The 24422-nt window shown below is 37.1% G+C and overlaps 2 protein-coding genes and 1 non-coding gene across 4 annotated transcripts in view; all 3 read left to right on the forward strand.

Moving 5' to 3' along the window:
• The window catches only part of HAUS6 (HAUS augmin like complex subunit 6), a 43833-nt gene that overhangs the window by 14387 nt on the left and 5024 nt on the right, over positions 1-24422 (forward strand). For both annotated transcript variants that reach the window (XM_033439723.2, XM_033439724.2), the window contains 9 exons: positions 1693-1863; positions 3292-3485; positions 4225-4351; positions 6676-6778; positions 13282-13363; positions 18192-18258; positions 18570-18746; positions 20549-20684; positions 22572-23618. In XM_033439723.2, coding sequence (XP_033295614.1) covers positions 1693-1863; positions 3292-3485; positions 4225-4351; positions 6676-6778; positions 13282-13363; positions 18192-18258; positions 18570-18746; positions 20549-20684; positions 22572-23618 — 2104 coding nt within the window. The remainder of the gene's footprint in view (positions 1-1692; positions 1864-3291; positions 3486-4224; positions 4352-6675; positions 6779-13281; positions 13364-18191; positions 18259-18569; positions 18747-20548; positions 20685-22571; positions 23619-24422) is intronic.
• LOC125964693 (DNA (cytosine-5)-methyltransferase 1-like) lies at positions 5135-6546 on the forward strand. Its single transcript, XM_049711076.1, has one exon. It carries the CDS (start codon positions 5270-5272, stop codon positions 5879-5881), a length of 612 nt encoding a protein of 203 aa, XP_049567033.1. The 5' UTR covers positions 5135-5269; the 3' UTR covers positions 5882-6546.
• On the forward strand, positions 17976-18109 carry LOC117203779 (small Cajal body-specific RNA 8). Its single transcript, XR_004486671.1, has one exon. It is a non-coding gene; the product is annotated as a small Cajal body-specific RNA 8 (non-coding RNA).

The following is a 24422-nucleotide window of genomic DNA, read 5'->3' on the forward strand; positions in this document are numbered from 1 at the left end:
CTGCCATTTGCTAGGCATTCTTCTAGATATTATGGACTAGAGCACTGAAGAAAACAGGCAGAGTCACTTCCTTTATGGAGCTTCCAGTTTAGTGAATATGAATATTCCTATCGCTGAATGTAGTATCTTTGATTGTAGGCTTAATAGGTTAGGTTGGTATGAAACCCGTTAAGAGTTTTCATAGCAGTCTCTCTTGAGTTTGGGTAATGTTCAGTTTTCCCTGAGTCCAGTCAACTTTGAGCCATTGAGAAGGTAAACTTTCTAGATTTGAAAAATCTGAGAACCAGATCCTGGATCTTTGTATGTTCACCAAGGAAATGCCATCCTATGAGATCTTTAGATGGCCAGCCAATGAGTCTTCCTTTGGGGAAACAACTTTACTTTGTACTGTGAGAAGACACAGACACTAACACAAATATAATTAGTGTATTTCCCCTCCTCTTTCCCACTTAAGTAAATTCTTTTGAGGCATAACATACATATAAAGACGTGCAAAAATCGTAAGTGTGAAGCTTGACAAAATTCACAAAGTGGACACATCGGTGTAACCAGCATCCAGTTAAAGAAACAGAATGTTACCGTCACCCCAGTAGCATTGAGCCCCCTTTCTTTCATGACCATTTCCTTCCAAGAGTAAACACTATCCTCACTTCTTTTTTTGTTTGTTTTTTTAAAATTAATTTATTTTATTTATTTTTGGCTGTATTGGGTCCTCATTGCTGCATGCAGGCTTTCTCTAGTTGTGGCGAGTGGGGGCTACTCTTTGTTGTGATGTGTGGGCGTGGGCTTCTCATTGCGATGGCTTCTCTAGTTGCAGAGCATGGGCTCTAGGCACACAGGCTTCAATAGTTGTGGCATGTGGGCTCAGTAGTTGTGGCTCGCGGCCTCCAGAGTGCAGGCTCAGTAGTTGTGGCGCACGGGCTTAGTTGCTCCGCGGCATGTGGGATCTTCCTGGACCAGGGATCGAACCCGTGTCCCCTGCATTGGCAGGCAGATTCTTAACCACTGCACCACCAGGGAAGCTCTATCCTCACTTCCTATGCTAAAGATTAATTTTGCCCGTTCTTGAACTTTGTGTAAATGGGGAGTGTATAGAATATATTCTTTTGTGTTCGACTTCTTTCACTCATGCTGTTTTATCCATGCTGTTGTATGTGTTCATTCTCATTGCTGTATAATGTTCTATTTTATGATTAAAGGAAAGTATACTTTTTATTCAAGGTAGTTCTTTGGGTTGATTGCAGTTTCTGAGTATTACAAATAGTGCTGTGAACATTCTTTTATGTGATTTAATAAACATAGGTTAATGCATGGTTTTCAACATTTTAACTTTTTGAAACTTGAATGACTCTTAAAATTGATGTGAGTGTTTTTATTTTCTCCTGAAAATCTTTTATTTTCCCTGATGGCATCTCAGAATACAGGAAATGCTAATTGCATCTCCGTAGTATAAGGTTTCTTAGATATGTTTTGCAAATCATAGTGGGCTAGATTCTCCTGAGAAATTCTTTAAAGTGCCCTTGAAAGTAATATCAGTGCTTTTAGACTGTTAAAATAGTTACTTTTCTTACCAGAAGCCATTCCAGGAATACCTAATTTGTTCCTAGGAAAGAGCATATATTTGTATTTTACATATCTTTATGTATAGATTATGTATAGACTTTAATAATTCCTTTGTCTCTGTTTTTGAAGGTTCGGTCTTTGTGGGCTTCAGTGAATGAAACACTCATGGTTTTGGAAAAAGAGAGAGAAGTTGTTAGTTCAGTCCTTAGTGTTGTTAACCAATATACTTTAGATGGAACTAATGTTGCTATCAATATTCCAAGGCTCTTACTTGACAAAATTGAGAAACAAATGTGTCAGGTAAGCATTTGATAATTAAGGGAGCTTTGAGAAAACTCCCTTCACAGAATTTTTTTATATGTTGTATATTGTTTTTCTCACAGTGTTTTTCTACTGTTTTCAGAATTTACCTTTGTGAATATATCTGGTAAGAGGGGTACTGTTAAAGGTGTTTATATTCACATCTATTGACCTTTATTCATTGTCCGAACGTTGTACGGCGCTACATCATATAGTGTAGAGAGTAGAAGGTACTTAGTAGGAAGATGATATGGTACTTAGTTTTTTATAAATTCTCAAAGAGAGCACCAATGATCTCCTGAATGCTAAATTTCTTTTAAAAAACTCTTCTCTCGTTTTTCTTTCGTCTTGATGGTATTAAATGTTTTAAAGTGTTTTCTTCCTTTAGCTTTTGTGACCTCAGTGTCGTTGTCTTCCTGTGGTGTTTCAGACTGCTGTCTCCAGTTTTCCACTGGTTTCTTTTTCTCTAACTTTTAAATGAACATGTTCCCCATGGTTCCTTTAATGGCCCCTTTTCTTTCCCACATTATAAATCCATTTGTATTTTCTTACCCAATTCCATGGCTTCATCAGTCTCCTATACAATAATATTACCAGATTGGTATTTCCAGTCTCTCCCCTTCAACTCAAACTACATCAAATTATTTCCACTTGCTTATGGGACATTTCCATCTGAATAGCCTACGTTTATTTTTCTTAGTAAACTTAAAATTTTTTGAGCATCTCCTATGTGCCAGGTATTATTATAGTGAAGGGGATATAAAGATAAAATATTGTTGTGACCCTGAAGAGTTTTCACTTTAATAGGTAACATGTCAGGCACTTCAAATTCAGAGTACATAAAAATCAGGATCTGTAAACTCAGATTCCTACAGGGGCTAGGCAGGTAATACTATATAGATGAAGTATGCTAATTATGTGTAACAATAGGGGTAAAGTAGGAAATGATGAGATCTTTGGGGTACTAATTGTGTGTGAAATCTGTGATTTTAAAAAATATTAGCAACTAATTCAGATGATTTTAAAACATTGGAACTGTGTAGGCCAAATAAACATGTCTTAAGTTTGGAATCAACGTTTAGGGGTCCTTTAATTTGCAACTTTTGGTAAAACATGAATTCATGATCTTTCTCCAAACCTGATCTTTCTCCTCAGTCTTTATTTTGCTTTCCATTTATTTGCATTTCTTTTATTCTAGTTTCAGCTTTTTTGCATGATATACAAGTGTAGCATGGTGTGTTAATTCTTCCACAGTAGTTTTCTTTGGGCCAGAATTATTTACATAGTTTTATTTTTGGGTAGACAGTCGTTCTTTTTTTTCCACTCTTTTTTAAGGTAACCTTTTTATATAATAGTGAAAAATGTAAATATATTTTTGTAGCATTTTACTATGTTAACAATCTATAGTTCACTACTTTTTTTTTTCAGTTGCACATAGGAAATGTTTATGAGGCTGGAAAATTGAATCTCTTAACAGTTATTCAGTTATTAAATGAAGTCTTGAAAGTAATGAAATATGAACATTGTCAGGCTAACCAAGCAAGACTGACAATAGACCTTCACTTCCTTGAAAAAGAGACCAAAGTTCAGAGAGAAAGATTGTCAGATCTGAAGCATATGAGGTACACTAGAAAGATCTTCTGTTATTTCACTGGGGTAGGAGTAGGGTGGTTTTGATAATTTCTCAGCACAACTCTTGTTTAGTTAACAACTCAGTAGCTTTGGCAAACAAGTGTGAAAATTTTACTCGTACTTAAAAACCTTATGTCACCAACTTCTAGAGAGACACATGAAGTAGCAAGGAAAATTAATGTAGTTTTCTTTTGTCTGGAGTATATTATTTGCCCTGAGTGATAATTCTTTATCAAATAATTCTGACTTTTCTCTAGCTTTTCTTTTGTAGGGTCTACTAATAGAACTAGGTTTTAAAAAATTTGTTTATATTGAGCAGGGTGACCGGGAGGTATGGGTTCTCTTTAGAAATGGATAGAGAGTAGGAGTAGAATTTCAACTTGAGTTCAGAACCAGGAAAAAATTGTATGGGATTGGCCAAAAAGTTCGTTTGGGTAACATCTTAGGGAAAAACCCGAACGAACTTTTTGGCCAACCCAATATTTTTAAAGATAAATAGAGTACAGATGTATGATTGCTATTTGGTATTAAAAGGAAACAAGGTATTTTAGATTCTGAACTCTCAATGGGAGAGTTTATGCAATTTAGGTGTGCTGAATTGGTTGAACTTTCAGTTATACTTTCTGCCCTTTCTCTACGAGCTATAATATTCTTACTTCAACACTTTTTCTCAGTGCTTCTTTTTATATATTCATGTTTTGAATGAAGTTCTTTTTTATGCCGTTACAGGTATAAAATAAAAGAAGATGTCTCAACTATAAAACATTCTATTGTTGAAAAACAAGAAGAATGGCATAAAAATTGGAAAGAATTTCTCGGCCTGTCTCCTTTCAGTCTAATAAAAGGTTGGACTCCAGTAAGTAATATTGACTTGACTTTTGGAGAGTAGTTTAATCTCTTGCAAACTCTTGATTTATCATGGTACAAATGACCTGGAAATGCTATATGTGTGTATGCTTCTCATCTTTGCATCTGAGCCTAAAGTTCAAATATTTCGGTTTCTGTGATTTTTCTAAATACATATTAGAATGTTCATTAAGCTGCTGTTGTGATATAGTTTTATATTTTTAGATTCAGTGGATTGTATTAAAAAGAAAATGAGATCGGGGAGAAGCTGGCGCTGAGGCTCAAGTCGCCTGTGGGGGCTGAGCCTGCTGTCTACCTGTGGCCGCTGCCGGTCTACGACAAACCTCACGATGTTGCTCACGAAATCCTCGAGACCATCCGGCTCAAAGATTTGGAAAGAGATAGTTTAGCAGAAAAGGAATGCATGAAGGAGAAGTGGAATCTCTTGCATGAATTTCTGCAGACAGAAATAAAGAATCAGTTATGTGACTTGGAAACCAAATTACATAAAGAAGAATTATCAGAGGAGGGCTACCTGGCACAAGTCAAATACCTTTGTTTTTTTTTTTTTTTTTTTGCGGTACGCGGGCCTCACTGTTGTGGCCTCTCCCGTTGCGGAGCACAGGCTCTGGACGCGCACGCTCAGCGGCCATGGCTCACGGGCCCAGCCGCTCCGCGGCATGTGGGATCTTCCCAGACTGGGGCACAAACCCGCGTTCCCTGTATTGGCAGGCGGACTCTCAACCACTGCACCACCAGGGAAGCCCCAAATCCCTTTTAAATAAAGATTTGTCCTTGGAGAACGGAGCTCATGCTTTCAGTTGGGAAGTGAATGGATGTGTAGAAAACGGGAGCCAGACAAGTGGTGAGGACCACAGAGTGGAAATAGCAGAGAAGAACAAGTCCCCCAGACCTGTTTCCAAACTGCATGCCCAGGAGAAGCAAGTCCGATGGAGAAACAAAATCTGAAGTCTCATGTAGCCCCAGGATTACAAGGCAAACTACCAGGCAGACCACCATCACATCTCATTTCACAGGGGGCCCTGCCAAACGGAAGCCTGAGGAAGACACTGAAAAAGCAAAATCAGATGATTCTGTCGATGAAGAAGAAAAAGACCAGGAGGAAAAGAGACGTAGAGTTACATCCAGAGAACAAGTTGCTGGACCGCTCCCTGCAGAAGAACCGGGAAGAGTAAGACCAGGAACACACGTAGAAGAAGAAGAAAGAGATGATAAAGTAAAGCCTGGTCACCTCCAGGAAGAAAAGAGACTCAGAAGTCAAACCGAAGGACTAACACCTAAACAGAAATCTAAGGAGGAGCCAGACAGAGATGCGAGGCCCAGAGGAGCTCAGGCTGAAATGAATGAAGGAGAAGACAAAGATGAAAAGAGGCACAAAAGTGAACCCAAACATCTAGCTAGCAAATGGAGACCAGAAGTAAAAGAACCTGAAAGAGTAAAACCACAAGTTTCTGATGAGAAAGATGAGGATGAAAAGGTAACAAACGCACATGGTAAACACAGCAGTTCGACATGGTAAAGTTCCCTGTCAGAGCGAAGGGACCTGGACCGTATCCTCTGGGGGTCTGTGCATGCCCGAAGATGCAGAACATGAAGAACACTCAGTCCCCTGTGCAATCTAACAGCTCTAGTCCACATGTCTCACCCCAAACCCAGGACACTAGACCTACTAGAGCAGGAAGCAAAAATATGGTAGGACTCCTCGGAATGGCTGAGCCTTTGACCAAAGACCAAGCCCCACAGTCCCTATGAACACGTTGAGAATTTAGTTTGTTGCAAAGCAGTGCTCTGAGCTTCACAGCTATGGCGGGGGTGGGGGTGGGGGTGAGTCTCCATGGGACACACCCCGGCTAGAAGTCCCGAGTGGCATTTAATAAGTGACTCAAACAAGGACAATGTGCAATCCCCTTTTAATACTTCTGATCTCGGTGAAGAGCAAGTCTCACTTTGTTACCAGTGCATCTCAAACCTTTCCATGCAGTTGGTTCATCTTTCAACAAAGACAACAGGATTTAGGTCCAGAGTTTTTGGCCAGTAACAGTAAGGATTATAATTTAAAAAAAAAGAAATTGAGACATTCCTCTTTATTTTAGGTACTATTACATTTGAGGCATAGTTGGAGGGCAAAGTAGTCCTCTTGTTCCTAATATCATACTCCTTAGTTTAAAAATAGTTACAGGATAATTTGTATGTTTGCTAATTCTTTCTTCGTTAGGGAAAAAAAACCCATCCATTCCTAGGTTTGCTTAGTATTGTTACTGTGGTACTGAGTAAAGTGTGTATATTTCAAAATAACAAATTCTATGTTTTAAGGCTGTGGATCTTTTACCACCTATGTCTCCCCTTTCGTTTGATCCTGCCTCAGAAGAAGCATATGAGAAGAGTATTCTTTTGCAGTACCCTGCTTCACTTCCAGGTTGGTTATTTTTTCTCTTTTAAACTTCAATCTCATTAATATTTCTCACTGTGATAACAGTTCTTTTATAAACTTTCATGTTTTTTTTTTCCCAGTTATTTACTGTGGTGAAATGCACAAAGCATTTCAGTCATATGAGCCTCCGTTAACATAAGGCTTTTTGTGTCTCCTTTCTTTCAGTTGCACAGCTTTTTACTTTGCACAGTGTTTTCAAGGTTTATCCAAGTTGTAGCATGTATCGATACTTCATTACTTTGTTTGAATACATTCTGTTGTATGATTGAATCGAATTTTGTTGACCTGTTTGTCCTTTGATGGACATTTGGGTTATTTCCACCATCTGGCTATTATGAGTAATGCTGCTATAAATGTTCACTTACAAGTTTTGTGTAGAAGCCCACAATTTTTTAACATGAAAGAATAGTACAGTAATTACCTGAATACTTAACTGTTGCTTGTTTCAGCAGTTGAGATTTTTGCTTTAAATGTGTATGTTTGTTTGCTAAACCATGTAAGTCTGAGACCTTAACACTTCACTCTGTTTCAGCATGCATTCCCATGAAAATAAGGACTTTTTCCTCTTTAATTACCACACTAATGTTACACCTAAAATTAATAATTATCTCAGTTTCCTCAAATATCATACCATTATCACACCTAAAAAATTAATTTCTCTACAATATCTAATATCAATTTCATACTCAGTTTCACCAATTGCCTAGTATTTGTGTACAAGAAATTTTTATTGGGTTCAGTAAGTGTAAGGTAGATAGGTGGAGGGATAAATGAATAAAAAACGTATGAATTATGTAGCCAATCTGGAGCAGGTAATAAGTATAGGCTACAGTTGAGTTTAGGCAGGCCATCGGTCATGGCAGCAGTTAGCACAGGACTTAGGAAGAAAAAGGATGAACACAGCTAGGATAGGTGATTGCTTTGGGAGTCAGGTGTATGTGGGGAGGACACTAGTTGGGAAAGATCATAGACCAGAGAGCAAGGGTCAAGGATAGGTGCCAGCAGAAGAGTAGACACAAAAGACTGCATAGTTTGATGAATGAAAAAGATTTTCAGTACAGAGCATTGCTTATGATGATAGAATTACTTTGATAGTTCTTGGCATATTTGGTTGCCATTGTGTTCTCACTTCAGCATGGAAAGGGCCTTTGTACTCTTGGCATACTTAGTTTAGGCCCTGTGAAACCATGAAATTGTCCTCACGTCCATTTGGAGATTTCTATGTCGCCTTCAGAGTGAGGGAATATTTGTGTCTGTTTATGAAGTTTAGTTAGAAGTCCACATTTTAAAAGTGTTTGATAGGCTCTTTGGGGGTAACCCTTTCCTTCACACATTGCACAGTTTGTACTCTTGGGATTCCTTTTTTTTTTTTTCCTCTAGAGCCTTTGTCTGGGCTGGGGAACCTCAACATTATTTTATACTTTTTGTAGTAAACCACTTTACTTTGCTTAAAGTACAACAGCTTTTTCCCTCCTATACCTTACATATTACATCTTGCTGGAAGTGATTTTTCTTTTCAGTAGTTTTAAAAAATTACATTTCAGCATTATTAAGTACAGGAATAATATAAATACCTGTTTACTGAACACTCTTGTCAAATCTTTGCAGTATTTGCTTTAGTTTTTTTAAAAAGTACTAGTGTAGTTAACCCTTGAGTATCCACCCTTCCTTGAGTATTCTTTTTTTTTTAAATTGCAGTATAGTTGATTTACAATATTTTAGTTTCAGGTGTGCAGAGCATAGTGATTTTGGTTTTTTTTTTTTTTCAGGTTATATTCCATTATAGGCTATTACATGATATTGGCTATAATTCCCTATGCTATACAGTAAATCCTGTTGCTTATCTATTTTATGTATTAAAGTAGTTTGTTATCTGTTAATCTCATACTCCTTTGTCCCTTCCCCCGCTTCCTTCTCCCCTTTGGTAACTGTAAGTTTGCTTTCTGTGTCTGTGAGTCTGTTTCTGTTTCGTATATAAATTCATTTGTATTATTTTTTAGATTTCGCATATAAGTGATATCATATAGTGTTTTTCTCTGACTTATTTCACTAAGCATAATATTCTCTAGGTCCATCCATGTTGCTGCCAGTGGCAATATTTCACTTTTGTATGGCTGAGAAATACCCATTGTGTGTGTATGTGTGTATATATATGCCACATCTTCTTAAGCTAATAATCTGTTGATGGCACTTGCGTTGCTTCCATGTCTTGACTATTGTAAATAGTGCTGCTATGAACATTGGAGTGCATGTGTTTTTTCAAATCAGAGTTTTCGTTTTTCCCGCCCATATACCCAGGAGTGGAATTGCTGGATCATATGGTAGTTCTATTTTTAGATTTTTAAGGAACCTCCATACTGTTCTCCATAGTGGCTGCACCAATTTATATTCCCCCCAACAGTGCAGGAGGGTTCCCTTTTCTCCACATCCTCTCCAGCATTTATTATTTGTAGACTTTTTGATGAGGGCCGTTCTAACAAGTGTGAGGTTGATACCTCATTGTGGTTTTGATTTGCATTTCTCTAATAATTAGTGATGTTGAGCATCTTTTCATGTGCCTGTTGGCTATCTGTATGTCTTCTTTGGAGAAATGTCTATTTAGATCTTCTGCCCTTTTTTTTTGTTTGTTTTTGTTTTTGTTTTGTGGTACATGGGCCTCTCACCGCTGTGGCCTCTCCCATTGTGGAGCACAGGCTCCGGACGCGCAGGCTCAGCGGCCATGGCTCACAGGCCTAGCCGCTCCACGGCATGTGGGATCTTCCCGGATAGGGGCACGAACCCATGTGCCCTGCATTGGCAGGCGGACTCTCAACCACTGCGCCACCAGGGAAGCCCTGCCCCTTTTTAAAAAAATATTTTATTTATTTATTTGGTTGTACCGGGTCTTAGTCGCAGCAGGCAGGCTCCTTAGTTATGGCACGTGTGCTCCTTAGTTGTGGCTGGTGGGCTCCTTAGTTGCGGCTGGTGGGCTCCTTAGTTATGGTTTGCGGGCTCCTTAGTTGTGGCATGTGAATTTTTAGTTGCGGCATGCATTGATTGGGTTTGTTTTTGTGATATTCATATGTATGAGCTGTTTGTATATTTTGGATATTAACCCCTTGGCCTTGACTGTTCATTCTGCATTTGCAGAGGTAACCACTATCCTAAATCTTAAGTTTATTCTGATGTATGTTTATAAAAATAATTTTACTTTGACTCTAACCATACGTATACTGTTCTGCTGTTCTTAAGTTTATAAATAAAACTTCTCTTATCCCCCAACATGTTCTTTGTAAATGTTTGTTTTTGAACCAGGATCCAAGGAGGATTCGCTCACTGTATATGGTTGTTTTGTCCTCTTACTTTTATTCTAGGATAATGCCCTACCCGTTAAAAAAAGAATGACATTGATAGAAATTCTTTTTAACAATCATTGTGTGTGATTTACCAATATATTTACTGATTTTTTTGGTCAGTATTACTTTTGTTCTATTCCTTCCTTTTGAGAGGTATACCTCGAAGTATATCTTTCACTTCTTCTAGTGACAGACCCTGAATAGTAAGATCTCTTAGTCTTTCTTTGAAAATATCTTTGTTTTTACTTATGAATGATAGTTTGGATTCAAGATCAACACTTATTTTTCCTTGGGACTTTAATAATATGATCTCATTGCTTTCTGCCTTCTTTTGTTTTCGAAACATTTGCTGTCTCTCTAATTGTCGTTCATTTGTAGGTAATTTTTGATCTCTGGTTGCTTTTAAGACTTATTTATTTTTGTATTATGCAGGTTCATTGAGCTGTGTCTAAATGTAGATTTGTTTTTATTTAGCCTGTTTGGAACTTGTGTGTGCTTATTCAGCGTGAAGGCTCATATCTTTCTTCAGTTCTGGAAACTTATTCACTAATATCTCTTGTAATATTACCGCCCTCTCTTATTCTTTTGGTCCTTTTCTTTTATCCCTCATATTATTGGGACTTCTAATTCTGTCCCCCATATCTCATAACTTCTCATTCATATTTATAACCTCTTCGTAACTCTGGACCTGCATTCTGGGTATTTTCTTTGTATCTCGCTATGGTTCACTAATTATCTCTTTATTTATGTTTAATCTCCTTTTTGACCTGTCCATTTAGTATTTAATTTTCATGAATGTATTTTTTATTTGCTTCTTTTTTCAAAACTACCCATTCTTTTTCATGGTGTCATCTTCTTTCATTATGGCCCCTGTTGTTTCTTTTTTGTTGATCATTTTAAATATACTGATTTTTATCTTTATCAATTTTCCCAGTATCTCTTCATTTCAGGTACTTCTCCGGTATGCTCTGCCTGCTGATGTTCTATTGAAATAATAATATTTAAATATTTGAATGAAATCTCAACTTCAGTGGGTTCCCCACCTCTGGAGGAGTCATGTGGGCCCAGGATTGCAGAAGGGTCTCTACAGAGTAGCCAAGAGTCCCAGGGATTTCTTTTGAACTAGAGCAGTTAATGTCTTTGGTTTGGGATTCCTAAAACAAGTAGCCAGTATAATTATGGATTTCACACCTCCTTTTGAGTAGGCTAGGTTTTAGATATCTTTCCTTCCTTCCTTCTATACTTTTTTTTCACCAAGGAGTCCAGGTAGACAGCAGGCTTTCCCTGTCCAGTTGGCAGAATTTTTATAATCCCTTTTTAGAGGCAGAGCAGTCTTTGCAGTGTCTTGTCTTATGGTGGTCTCTCAGATCCCAGCCTGAGAGGCCTGAGATGATGTTTCTTGTTACCATGTAGGCATTTAAATCTCCTGTGTTCAGCCCCTGGAGCCTGCCTCATTGAGCCCTTGTTTCTCAGTTTAAGTTTACCCTGCTTGTTGTGCTTTCCGTCTTTGGTTCTGTCATGTGATGATTTTTATTCTTCTGGGCTTTCCTTTTTTCTTACATTTTATTTAGTAGTTGTAGTGTCTTTACAGTAGGAGTCAGTGTCTGCTTTAGTTTCGTTTGCTTTGTAGTGGTGAGTTTAGTTTGTTTTAACCTCCTAAATGCACTATTATCACTGTGCCCTCCTTTGCTATCTTTGCATCTTAAGTTTAGTTTTCATCATTTCTTGCATGTGATTGTGTTCTAACTAGGTACTCTGCCTCCAATAGTTTATCTGTTCTGTATTCCAAATGGCTATCAGTGATCTTCCTGTAATGTAAATATGATCCTTTTCATCTCTTGGTGTAATACCCACCAGTGACTTTTGATCACCTATCACTTCACTTAGCAGCTTTTACCTTACAGACTTTCTTTCATACCAGAACAAATGTGCATGAACTCTGCCTACCACCACCAGATGGTGTTTAAAGTTATGCATCATCATTTTTATTTTTAAAAAATCTTTAAATTTAAAATATTTAAAAATTAAAGTATAGTTGATTTACAATGTTTCAGGTGTACAGCAAAGTGATTCAGTGATCTGAAATGGAACATATATATATATATGTATACACACACATACACATACATATTTTTTTTCAGTTCTTTAACATTATAGGTTATAACAAGATGTTGAATATATCATCATCATTTTAGTTAATGGTTGTCTACTAAGCTTGTGGTATAGTTGTATTTGTGCTTACTTTTGGAATGTTTTATAAATAACAGTAACTCCATCATAATTAGCAGGTTCAAAAGCATAGGGTATTGAAAATGTTATGAGGTGGCATTATGATGAATTAAAAGGAAAACTTTACATAGTATACACATTGGCTTCTTATACAGTAACACTTTGGACACATGTATAAATAGTGTTTCAGAAGCTAACATGTTGAAAGAAGAGGAGCTCCTGGAATATCAAATCCTTTGAAATATAGCCATGGCTTTTGTCATCAATTTCATTGCCTATCATGCTTCCACTAGATATACCTTATGCTGTGGCACACGAAACATGCAACTTATTCTCTTAGTACTTTCATGGCTTCTTCATGTTCCCCACTCTGGGCCGGGTGCCTTTCTGCCTCCTTGCATTCTGTGCATACTTGTGTCATAATACTGTAGCAGTATACCATAATTCTGTACTGACTCCTTGAAGACAGGTCTCCATTTTTAATTTCTTTTTCCTATTGTTAGTGCAGTAATGACACATAGTTATTAAATGATATGTTGAAGAATAAATACATAGGTTGACTGATGTCATAGATGCTGGGCTAAAATATGCTAAGTAGTATAACTTTTTGGCTGGTGTATGTGGTAATTGCATTATCTGTGTACTTAAACAAGAAGCATGGCTATATAATACTTGAGAATTATGGATTGTCCCTTTTTGGGAAACTTTGAGCTATCTTTCTAGAAAAGCCTATTGTACATATTCTCCGTCACTGTCATGCATACTACTTTATACTTAATAATTGAATAATTGTCCTTTTCTTTAACATTTATTTTATTTTTCTGTTTTCTTCTGTTTAGAGGTTGTTGTATAACTTCAAGAGATCTCTGAATATTAGAATGTACAAACATAATTAAAGAGTAATTAATTTTTCTATTCCTTTAGATACACGTAAGCAACATACCCAGGAAGATGATTGCAGAAGGGCAAGTGATATAGTGGAAACTAAATGTGATCTAGCCAACAGGTAAAAGAAATTTGATTTTCATATTGATTTTTTTTCTCTTAATTAATTTTAGTCCCATCTTCAGCCAGCTTTCAAGCTTCTCCACTGTGAGATAGCTCGTAACTTTCTTCTCTTAACCAGACAGTGTTTTTCTACTGCGGATCCACGTTTTCAGGAAAGATTCAACATTTCTGATGCAAGGGCATTTTTTTCCTCTATTCTTATCTAAATGTTGGGACTCATGGGGATTATGTAATTTTTGAAGAAAAAGACATATGTGAAAATTATTTAATGCAAGTTTAGGAATTTTTGCCTTTTTGTGTCTGTGAACGTCTTTGAAATCACTTGTGGCTGTTCGACTAAATCCAAGAGTTTAGGGACTTCTGAGATGATCTAGTTGGTAGTCTAGTTGGTAGTTTTCAGTCTGTGTTCTGCAGCACCCTCTGGTGCTGTGGATGAATCAAATTTAACCTGTGACTGTTCCAGCGTTTCCCACTTCAACCTAAGCAGCCTTCTGTTTTATCTGTACTATATATTGAGGCTTTATATGCCATTTGATAAAAAGAGTTCTGTACTTAAAAAAAATTTTTTTGGGAAGACTTCTGATTCAATCTAATCCCAAAATTTAGCATATGAAAAAACTGAACCTAGCTAGTTTGTTGTAACTAGGAGTATTCTTACTTTATTGTCTTTTTTCCTCTATTATCCTATTTATCCCTTAAATAAACTGATGCCAGATTATAAAAGCAGAAATCTCTAAACTAAATGTGAATGTGTTTGTCCTTTATTGAAACTAAACATTATTAAGTAGCAGTCAAACACAGATATGCTAAATAGATTCCTTTATTATTTTGCTTTTTCTGATTAACCTTTGATTTAAATAGTCGATTTTCAGTTCAACTTCCCCATGTTAATGAGGCACAGATATGGAAACAAAATATTTAGGATAATTCTAAAAGAAAATTTTAAATGACTTGAGGCCCCCTTCATTCTGTATACTCTTAATAAGTTATTAAGTTGAAATACCGTAACTATTGTCAAAGCTTACATGTGAAATTATGCTATTGGCAGTTTCCTCTGCAAATTTTCTGGTTCATAGGAGGTCAGCACTACTTGTGGGAGAATTTTATTTTTGTTCTTAGATCTGGGTGTGATGTTGATTTTCTGAGTACCTAAAGAAATAGAATGAAATCTGCAGTGAAGACCTTGTAAAGTGAAGAAATTATAAAGTTATTGGGCTTGCTAATTTTACCCCCTTATCACAATTGTTCTTAAAGCATGCCTCTTAGAGGGAAATAGTTGGTGCTTCCCGATCTCAGTTATGTTTTTGGTCTGTCTTTCCTTGAGAGAACAGATTAAATATTTTGATTTAAGGTCTCTTGTTGGACTAAAGATTGATGGAGTTAGTAGATTAATTCACAAATCTGATTTTATTTATGAACTCCATTCAACCTCAAGATTCTTTCTTGAAGTAGAATTTTGTACTAAGATGTACTATCAGAATTCTACAGGAGCCAGATGCTCAGCCCCTAAGAATTTAATTCAAATAGAATTCTCTTAATATAGGAAAAAGTTGAATTAAATAATTTTTTGTTTGTTTGTTTTTGTTTGTTTGTTTGTTTTTGCGGTACGCGGGCCTCTCACTGCTGTGGCCTCTCCCGTTGCGGAGCACAGGCTCCGGACGCGCAGGCTCAGCGGCCATCGCTCATGGGCCCAGCTGCTCCGCGGCATGTGGGATCTTCCCGGACCGGGGCACGAACCCGTGTCCCCTGCATCGGCAGGCGGACTCTCAACCATTGCACCACCAGGGAAGCCCCTGTATTAAATAATTTTGACTTCCACATTTATCCTTTTCTAAGCTTTTGGATCTTTTAACTGTCTTTTCACTCTTTATTTTACTTATAGGTTGGGATATTGAAAGGAGGTAGAGGAAGGCTTTTGGTGATGAGGGATAAACGCTTAATGGGAAATGAAAGATTATGACTGCCTAATAGGAGAACAGAAGAGAGGTAAAGAGTTGAGTTACTGGGATATGGAAGTAAACATGTTGCTCAGAATTCTTTACTGTAAAAGGTATTTTGTAATAAAATGTTTCATGTGTAACGTGGAGAGACTGCACTTAAAGAAATACCGTTTTTGGCATGTAGTTCAGCTATTATACTAAATATTTTATTTGTAGTGGCATCATCTTACATCAGTATCAGTGTAGTTAATTGGGAAATTCATATGTGGATATGGTTAATATAATTATGCAGTTAAAAAGCATGAGATGAATGTAGTTTTTAGGGTAAGTGTGTTGTTTGCCCTTTCACGTGTGGTTTTCATTCACAAGTACTAAAGTATAAGTAGTCTTCTCCATAGATCTCCTGGCTTGATTTTGATCAGAGTGAGCTCATGGAGGCTGCACCATACTTACAATCAGAATTCAGTGATTGATGATGCCTTTGCTGTACACTGTGGGTACTACCTTTCTTTGCAGTGGTTTCTGGAAAGGAGGGTTCCATGATATTTCTAGTGGTGGTGATGCAGTTCTTCTAGACCTTTAACCTCTACGGTTTCTCCTTTACTACATTTCAGAGATAGGGCAGTATGATCTTGCATGCATTCCAAACAAACATCCTTAGTCTTAGAAATTGAATTCTAATCTCATTTTGTTATTTCCTTTCTCTTTTTTTATTTCTCTGTTAATTGTAGACATATTATAACAACAACAACAAATGAAAATAAAAAATAATTAGCTAAAATTTCCAATTTCCAATAAATCACTTGTCAGATTCTTTCCAAAGTTCTTTTTTAGACTTTATTTCCAATTCCAAAGTCTTGTATTCTAAAATACAAAATTTTCTCAACATTAACATAGCATAAATGCAGTTTTTTTAAGTGTGTGTGTATATTTACTTAACATTATATTACCACTTAAAATAGCTTTTTAACATTTCATTTATTTTTAGACTTTAGGTTTTCCTCAAAATTTTTGCTGCTATAAAAAGCATGTCTTTTTTCTTTTGGTAGTGCTTTTAGGCTTAATTTCCACAGTGGGATCAATACCCTTTTTATCTGGATTTCATGGGCCTCAGTTTTGGCCTGGCAAGTGGGTAGAGAGTAGGGACTGAGCCAGGGCTGCTTTGAAGTTGACTTGAATTGAGATATTAACAAGGCTAATAGCATGTTGCCAATTCAGAAACGAGAGAGAGGAGGTATAGAATGTGGTTCCATTTTTCTCTATTATGAGACTCTGCAAGAATGATTCAGATAGAAAAATTTGGTGGCATCTATAGAACCTCATCTTCAAGTGACATTTATTCATTGATCCATCGTGTGGCACTGCCAAGCGCCAGGCACTGTGTTAGGACTTGGGAATAGCCTTTGGTAAGACATAGTCATCATCCTCAAGGAGCTCACCAGTCTTTTGGTGGCATCTTAATGGCATTGGTCCATAGCTTGCTGGCCCTGCTTCAGAGGGCTTTCTGATCATTTTAACGTCAATTTTGGGGAAGAATGTGGATAAAATCACACTAGATAGTAATCACTAATCTTTTGCCTTAGATATCTAGATTATATCCTGTCGAAGCGAATTTGAAACTTGAGCGATTTCAGTGATTTTGAATTATGTTTGGAAGGTAGATTTCAAGAAGGGCATATTTGAAAAAGTTTGAAAGGCATATTTGCTATTATATAAAATATTTGCAAAGTTGTTAATTTTGTACTTTTCTGTCCGTGAACGGAAAGAAAAACACTGGCATGCTTGATGTTGAAGGTGGTTTCTGTGGTAATCCTGCCTCCATTTTACCTAGAGTAGAAAAGCTTTTGGTCAGTGAGCAGACCCAATCCATGATTGAATTTGAAGGCACTTTCAAGATGAAGATAAATAAAGTTATCATTACTTTGAAGGCTTAAAAAATTTAATAACTTACTTTGTAATTATAGTGAAAAGATGCATAAGGTTTTCACGTTAACCAAAAGGGGCAAGAGAATCTAAGAGATTAAGGAACACTATGTGTGGAATGCTGCAAATTCAAATTGAATAACCTCATGACTTTACTGTAAGTGTAATGTATTTGCTATGGAAAATTCAGCATAAGAGAAATTGATTTTGGACCTGAAATATCAAAAGAATCTTAGTCTCTGCTACAGTGCTTCTGTGGTCTGAAGCCTGAGGACATTGTAACAATGTGATTCTAGTTAATTGAATTTTTTTCTTTAATTTATTTATTTTTATTTGTTTATTTTTGGCTGCATTGGGTCTTCGTTGCTGCGCATGGGCTTTCTCTAGTTGCGGCGAGCGGGGGCTACTCTTTGTTGCGGTGCGCGGGCTTATTGCGGCAGCTTCTCTTGCTGCAGAGCATGGGCTCTAGGTGCAGGGGCTTCAGTAGTTGTGGCACTCGGGCTCAGTAGTTGTGGCGCACGGGCTTGGTTGCTCTGCGGCACGTGGGATCTTCCCGAACCAGGGATCAAACCCATGTCCCCTGCATTGGCAGACAGATTCTTAACCCCTGCGCCACCGGGGAAGTCCCTAATTGAATTTGTTTTTACCTTGTACTCAAGTTTTTGAGTGTTCATCAAGTCATCCAACCCTTGTAAAAAATGCTGTTGACTTAAAATACATACTGGGTAAGGAAAATGTTCATTAGTTTGGGAGGCTGATACACAAATTGGGCTGAAGTACTGCTCTAATTGTCACTATACTTCCCTAGAATAATAAACTGCCTTTTGATGACCGGGACGAATTGAGTGAAATCGTAACGGACAGATACGGGGCAGACAGTTTCCTTAGAATATTCAAATACATCAAGTGAATGGAATTCTTTCTTACTCATAACTTGGATTTATTAATTTTTTTTCCTTTTAGCCCTGCTTCTTTCCTGTTGCAGCCCATTTCACCATCAGATAGAAACAGTGTTACACTACTTGAAAAGGTACATTTTAAAACAATTTAAAATTAATTCTGACCATACTCACATATGATAAAAATATTCTTTACTTTTGTTGATATCCCAATTAAATTTCTATTTTCACATTTCCTAGTATGTGCACATTATCTACCATTCCTGTTTAGACATTAGTTATTACTTCTAAATGGGAATACTGGAATTTTTAAACTGTGCCAGTGAACATTTAATTTTACAATAATGTTAACCTTTTATAGATTAACATTAATGAAGATCAGGTACAATGAAGATCAGGTACAATTATTAACGTTTTAACATTACATGTCTATCTTATTCAGGACACGAAGTTGATGACTCCTAGAGAGAAAAATGAAACAGTTTCTAAGAAAACATCAGAATTTGAAGCGGAAGACTCTTCATCATCAAATATTGCAAAGAGTAGTGCATTTGGAGGGTCTCTGCCAGCTAAAAAAAGTGATCCATTCCAAAAAGAGCAAGATCATCTGGTAGAAGAGGTTAGAAAGAGATTGTAATAAGTATACTGAAATGTCATTTTCTAAATGGTGTTGGGATTATAAGTGAAGTACAGTTAATTATTGATTAGGTGTAATTTGGGAAGGAGGTCACAGACAATAAAAATCATGGTTAAAGCAGAATTGGTCCTCCCCAAAAGTAGAAACAGATATAAAATAAACTTATTTAGTTAAGATTATATCCGTGGTTTAGAACCCATGTCCCTTTCTATAACTATCCAAAAGTATAAAAATAATACATGTATAATATTTTTGGAATTAACCATTACATAAATTGTTGGATAAATACACCCAATGATTATACTTATTAAAATACTCTGCGAATGTTATCTGTTGCTTAGCTGAGCTTCCTCTTTTTTTGAATTTTAGAACAAAGACTATACAGTATATTATCACCAAGTGAAGGTTTTGTCCTTCTGCTTTTTAAATATTTCAAAAGTGAATAAATACATGATTGTTTATGATCTTGGTTTTCTTAACCAGCTCTGTTCCTTAATAATTTTCTACTTTTCACTGGCAAGTGACCACATAATACGACTATTGCTGAGTATTACAGAACTCGGTTTATACAAATGAAATGGTCAGGCCATTCTTTAATGTTATTTTTATTACATATTTCCCATTGTTTGAATTTGGATTATCTGCCAGAAACAGAAACAGCCAGAAAATAAATCAGCTGTTTTACATTCCTGAGAGACTGAAAGAAAAGTTTGGTTTAGTGCATATTGATTCAGGTATTGGAGTTCCCTCCTTTATCTTGATCGTGAAAAAAGTTAATAAATATTGTCCAAATAAGAGAGCTGGCTGTCAGTCATTTTTCTTGTTTGCAACTTGAGGAAGTTGGACCAGTTTCGTGGTCTCTAAATATTTTTAAATCTCTAAAGTTCTGTTGTTTCTCTGTATTAGTTGATTGACTCTATACTAAAGAAAAGATGATTAGTCATTCTTTTTTTCTTTCCTGATATGGGAGGAAAGGCACATTTTCTGGTTAAAAGAATTTACAGTAGCAGTGGAATGAGATAGGATGGAAGAGGAGAGCCCTAAAATCTCATAAAACTCTGAAAGTAAAGTGAAATTAATTCTCTTTAATAGTGTTTATGACAAGGAATATTTAGTGTTAGAATTCTAAGAAGCCCTCTATTTTTATGGAGGAGGAGTCAGTTTGATTATGGTTGTAGGCAGTTTCTTTTTTTCAGGATTTCAGGGTGCAGAGATTTTAATTTGCTTGTTTTTTGCTTTCTGGTTTTATTAAAATGTTAATACAGAGTGCTGTTTCCATATTGTACACTTTCTTTTCTCTATTTTAGAAATGTATCCCTATGTTTTCACTAATTTATGTCTGATGATGAGGTTTCTGGCAAAGAAGTTTGTTGTCAGAATGTACTCTGTTTATTAGTAGAGGTGTTACTGTACGGTGGATTATAATTAAGAAGAACCTGCATGCTTTAGAACCAGTCATTTTAGCAGATATGGAATTGTGAAGCTCAAGTGTGGCAGATAGTAATTCAGATCACTGCAGTCAGAACTATATCTAAATCTTTCCAAGTGTAAAGATTTCTTATCTTTTCTCTCCTGTGTAACAGGATATCCATTTAAGATAAGGGAGGAAACAGGGTTTGGGTTTGATTTCACCTTAATAGGATTGTGCCTGGAGAGTCTATATGGAGTGCCTGGGAGCTACATTGTTGAGTTTATTTTTGTGCTTATTGTTCTTATCAGGGCCTTTGTTGCATTCTACCAGTGGGCTTGGTAATTTTTGCTTTACTTTTTCTTTTCTGTTTTAGGTTGCAAGGGCAGTTTTATCTGATTCACCACAGCCTTCTAAAGGAAAAGAAGTAATATTAGAGGAACTAATTGACTCTCTAGCTTCCAACCCATTCTTAACAAGGAATCAAATTCCCCGAACTCCAGAAAACTTGAGTAAGTTAATAATGTTTTTTGTCACTATTTTCTTTCTTAGACATTACTACTATTAGAACCATGGTCTGACAAATCTTTTGGAAACTCACTTTAAAACTTTTTTTCTGTATCTTTCAATTTAGTGACATTGGCTCTATTTGTTTTCATGTGGGGGACTTTTATTGAAATATCAACTGTGGGCACTGTCACCTATATGGCAGTCCTTCAGCAGTATTATTTTGCCCTGGAACTGTACAGTTTTGTTTTTGTTGTTTTACTTGGCTTTTTCGTGGAAAATATTTTAGTTGATCACTTCAGAAATATCCTCTGCCTCCACACCTGATCTGTGATCAACATTTATAGAGTATGGAGGCTGTATTCTTCCAGTCAACAACCAGCAGCATCAGCCAAAAACTCTGTACAGAGATCTTACCTACCTCTCCCAAGCTAATCAGACTCCCCAGTACTTTCCTCTTACAACCTGTATTGTGTGGGCAAAGTTCAGATATTCTTGTCCTCATGTAGGCACATCATGCTGGGTAAGTGATTAGATATATAATTTCCATTTTGCTACTAGAAATGACATATCCAAAGTTAAATGGATTCAGTTCAGGTTGAACCTAGCCACTGTATAGATTGGTGGTTGGCAAACTACATCTTGCAAACCAAATCTGGCCCACCCTATGTGTTTTTGTACATAAAGTTGCATTGAACACAACCTTGTTCATTTGTCAGCATATCGTTTATGGCTACTTTCACATTACAGTGGCTGAGTAGTTGCCACAGATAAGATGGCCTGCAATACCTGAAGTATTACTATCTGGCCCTTTATAGAAAAAGTGTGTGTTGTGTGTGTGTGTGTGTGTGTGTATACTGTATATATATAAGTATATAAATAAATATATATATATATGCATGCCAAACCCTGGCCTAGATGGGCAAGAAAATATCTTTTTTTCCATTTATTTGTTTGTTTATTTATTTATAAATAACATCTTTATTGGAGTATAATTGCTTTACAATGGTGTGTTAGTTTCTGCTATATAACAAAGTGAATCAGCTATACATATACATATATCCCCATATCTCCTCCCTCTTGCGTCTCCCTCCCACCCTCCCTATCCCACCCCTCTAGGTGGTCACAAAGCACCGAGCTGATCTCCCTGTGCTGTGTGGTTGCTTCCCACTAGCTATGCTATCTATTTTACATTTGATAGTATATATAAGTCCATGCCACTCTCTCATTTCGTCCCAGCTTACTCTTCCCCCTCCCTGTGTCCTCAAGTCCATTCTCTACGTCTGCATCTTTATTCCTGTCCTGCCCCTAGGTTCTTCAGAACCTTTTTTTTTTTTTTAAGATTCCATATATGTGTGTTAGCATACGGTATTTGATTTTCTCTTTCTGACTTACTTCACTGTGTATGACAGACTCTAGGTCCATCCACCTCACTACAGATAACACGATTTCATTTCTTTTTATGGCTGAGTAATATTCCATTGTATATATGTGCCACATCTTCTTTATGCATTCATCTGTCGATGGACACTTAGGTTGCTTCCATGTCCTGGCTATTGTAAACAGAGCTGCAATGAATATTGTGGTACATGACTCTTTGAATTATGGTTAAGAAAATATCTCTTTAATACATGTGATTTGTATGTGCTGTGTGAAAGTATATGCACATTTCAGGAACACGTTTCATTTTTTGTGTGTGGTCAGTTGGAGATGGAATTCTTTGATGTTGTTGGGCTTTGGTGTATTGTGGAGCCTTGTCATCCAACTGGCATATTTATGAACATGTACTGAGTCAGAAGTTTTATCTTAAGCACTAGAAATGAAATGTTTAATTGCATGTTCTATTTGGGAATTTATTAATAACTTGTGTTATTTTCCCTTCATTTAATCAGTAAGTGAAATTAGGAGCTCATGGAGAAAAGCTGTTAAAATAGAAGATAACAGAAGTGCAGAACCAATTCAGATGGATACTGAACATAGAGAAGTATTGCCAGAATCCTTACCTGTGGTGCATAATCAAAAAGAGCTTAACGTGGACAGTTTTTTCTCAGCAACCACTGTGTCCGATTCTAGCCATTCTCATTTGCCTGAAGAGAAAGTTGTTTCAGATTGCCTCAAGTGTGTGCTTCAGAAACCTGTGGTAACCAGTTGCATAGGTGAACCAACAACACAGAATGTGTCAGATTTGTTAAATAAGGACATAATTTGTAAGCAAGATTTGGAATGTACAGCTTTACAGAACAAGTTTTTAGAAACTAGCCAAATAGAGACATCCTCCCCTGCTGTAGGCAATAGGAGAGATGTGATAGGTAGCAGTGAAGAAGAGTATATTAAAATATCAGACCACTTGAAAGCTTCTTACAAAGATCTTTCCATGCATAAAAGTATGTTATGGAACTCTTTTCAGATATCAAGTGGAATTAGTTCCAGTTTTAAAGATAGTGATTTTGGCATATTACATGAAACTCTTCCAGAAGAAGTTGGTCACTTAAGTCTTAATAGCTCCAGTAGTACAGAGGCCAATTTTAAACTGGAACCAAATAGCCCTATGCACAGTGGCATTTTCCCAGAAGGTGCTGTGGGAGGAAGACAGAATACTCCAGAATCAGACTTTAATTTACAGGCTACTTGGAGTGGATATGAGGCTCTGAAGAAATCTGTGCCCAAGCAAAGGGAAGAAATTTGCCTCTCTAATCCTGAAACACTTGAAAGACACAAACCAGAATTGAGCCTTACTTCCCAATACATGCAAACTGATGATATGCTTAACTTTTGGGGCACTCATGATATGCACATTGACTGTACAAAACCATCTTCACGCATGTCCCTTGGTGAAAGAAAACGGTCTCTTTCACCACTAATTAAGTTTTCTCCAGTGGAACAAAGATTGAGGACCACAGTACCATGTAGTCTTGGAGAACGTCTACCTAATTTAACAGGTAAGATTTAACTAGATAATGTGCATATTAACCTGCTGAAGTTTTCTCCCACCTTCTCCTAAAAATAGCATGCAGTGAATGTTACATGATCTTTATTGTTAATATGACAAAATATGCTTCTTATTCCTTCAGCTAGGATGAGAAGAGTAAACCCATCATTTTTATGGGTACTTTCAGAATGTCTAGTGATTTTTTTTTTTTTTTTTTTTTGGCGGTACGCGGGCCTCTCACTGTTGTGGCCTCTCCCGTTGCGGAGCACGGGCTCCGGATGCGCAGGCTCAGTGGCCATGGCTCACAGGCCCAGCCGCTCTGTGGCATCTTCCCGGACCAGGGCACGAACCCGTGTCCCCTGCATCGGCAGGCGGACTCTCAACCACTGCGCCAACAGGGAAGCCCTTCTAGTGATTTAGCTTACAATTGGTATGGGACAGGGGTGGAAAACAAAACCAAAAACCTGAAACCTATTGCTTTTGTAATAGAAACTACTGAAAGTAAACCTTGTCAAAATCTTTTTGGCTAATGGAAGGTGGTTCTAAAGTTGAGAAACGCTATGTTAAATATCATTATAATATAGTGGGACTTCCCTGGTAGCGCAGTGGTTGAGAATCTGCCTGCCAATGCAGGAGACACAGGTTCGTTCCCTGGCCAGGAATATTCCACATGCCTCAGAGTAACTAAGCCCATGCACCACAACTACAGAGCCTGTGCTCTAGAGCCCACGAGCCACAGCTACTGAGCCCATGTGCCACAACTACTGAAGGCCATGCACCTAGAGCCCGTGCTCTGCAACAAGAGAAGCCACAG

This window comes from Orcinus orca, chromosome 6 (assembly GCF_937001465.1).
Source record: "Orcinus orca chromosome 6, mOrcOrc1.1, whole genome shotgun sequence".
NCBI lineage: Eukaryota > Metazoa > Chordata > Mammalia > Artiodactyla > Delphinidae > Orcinus > Orcinus orca.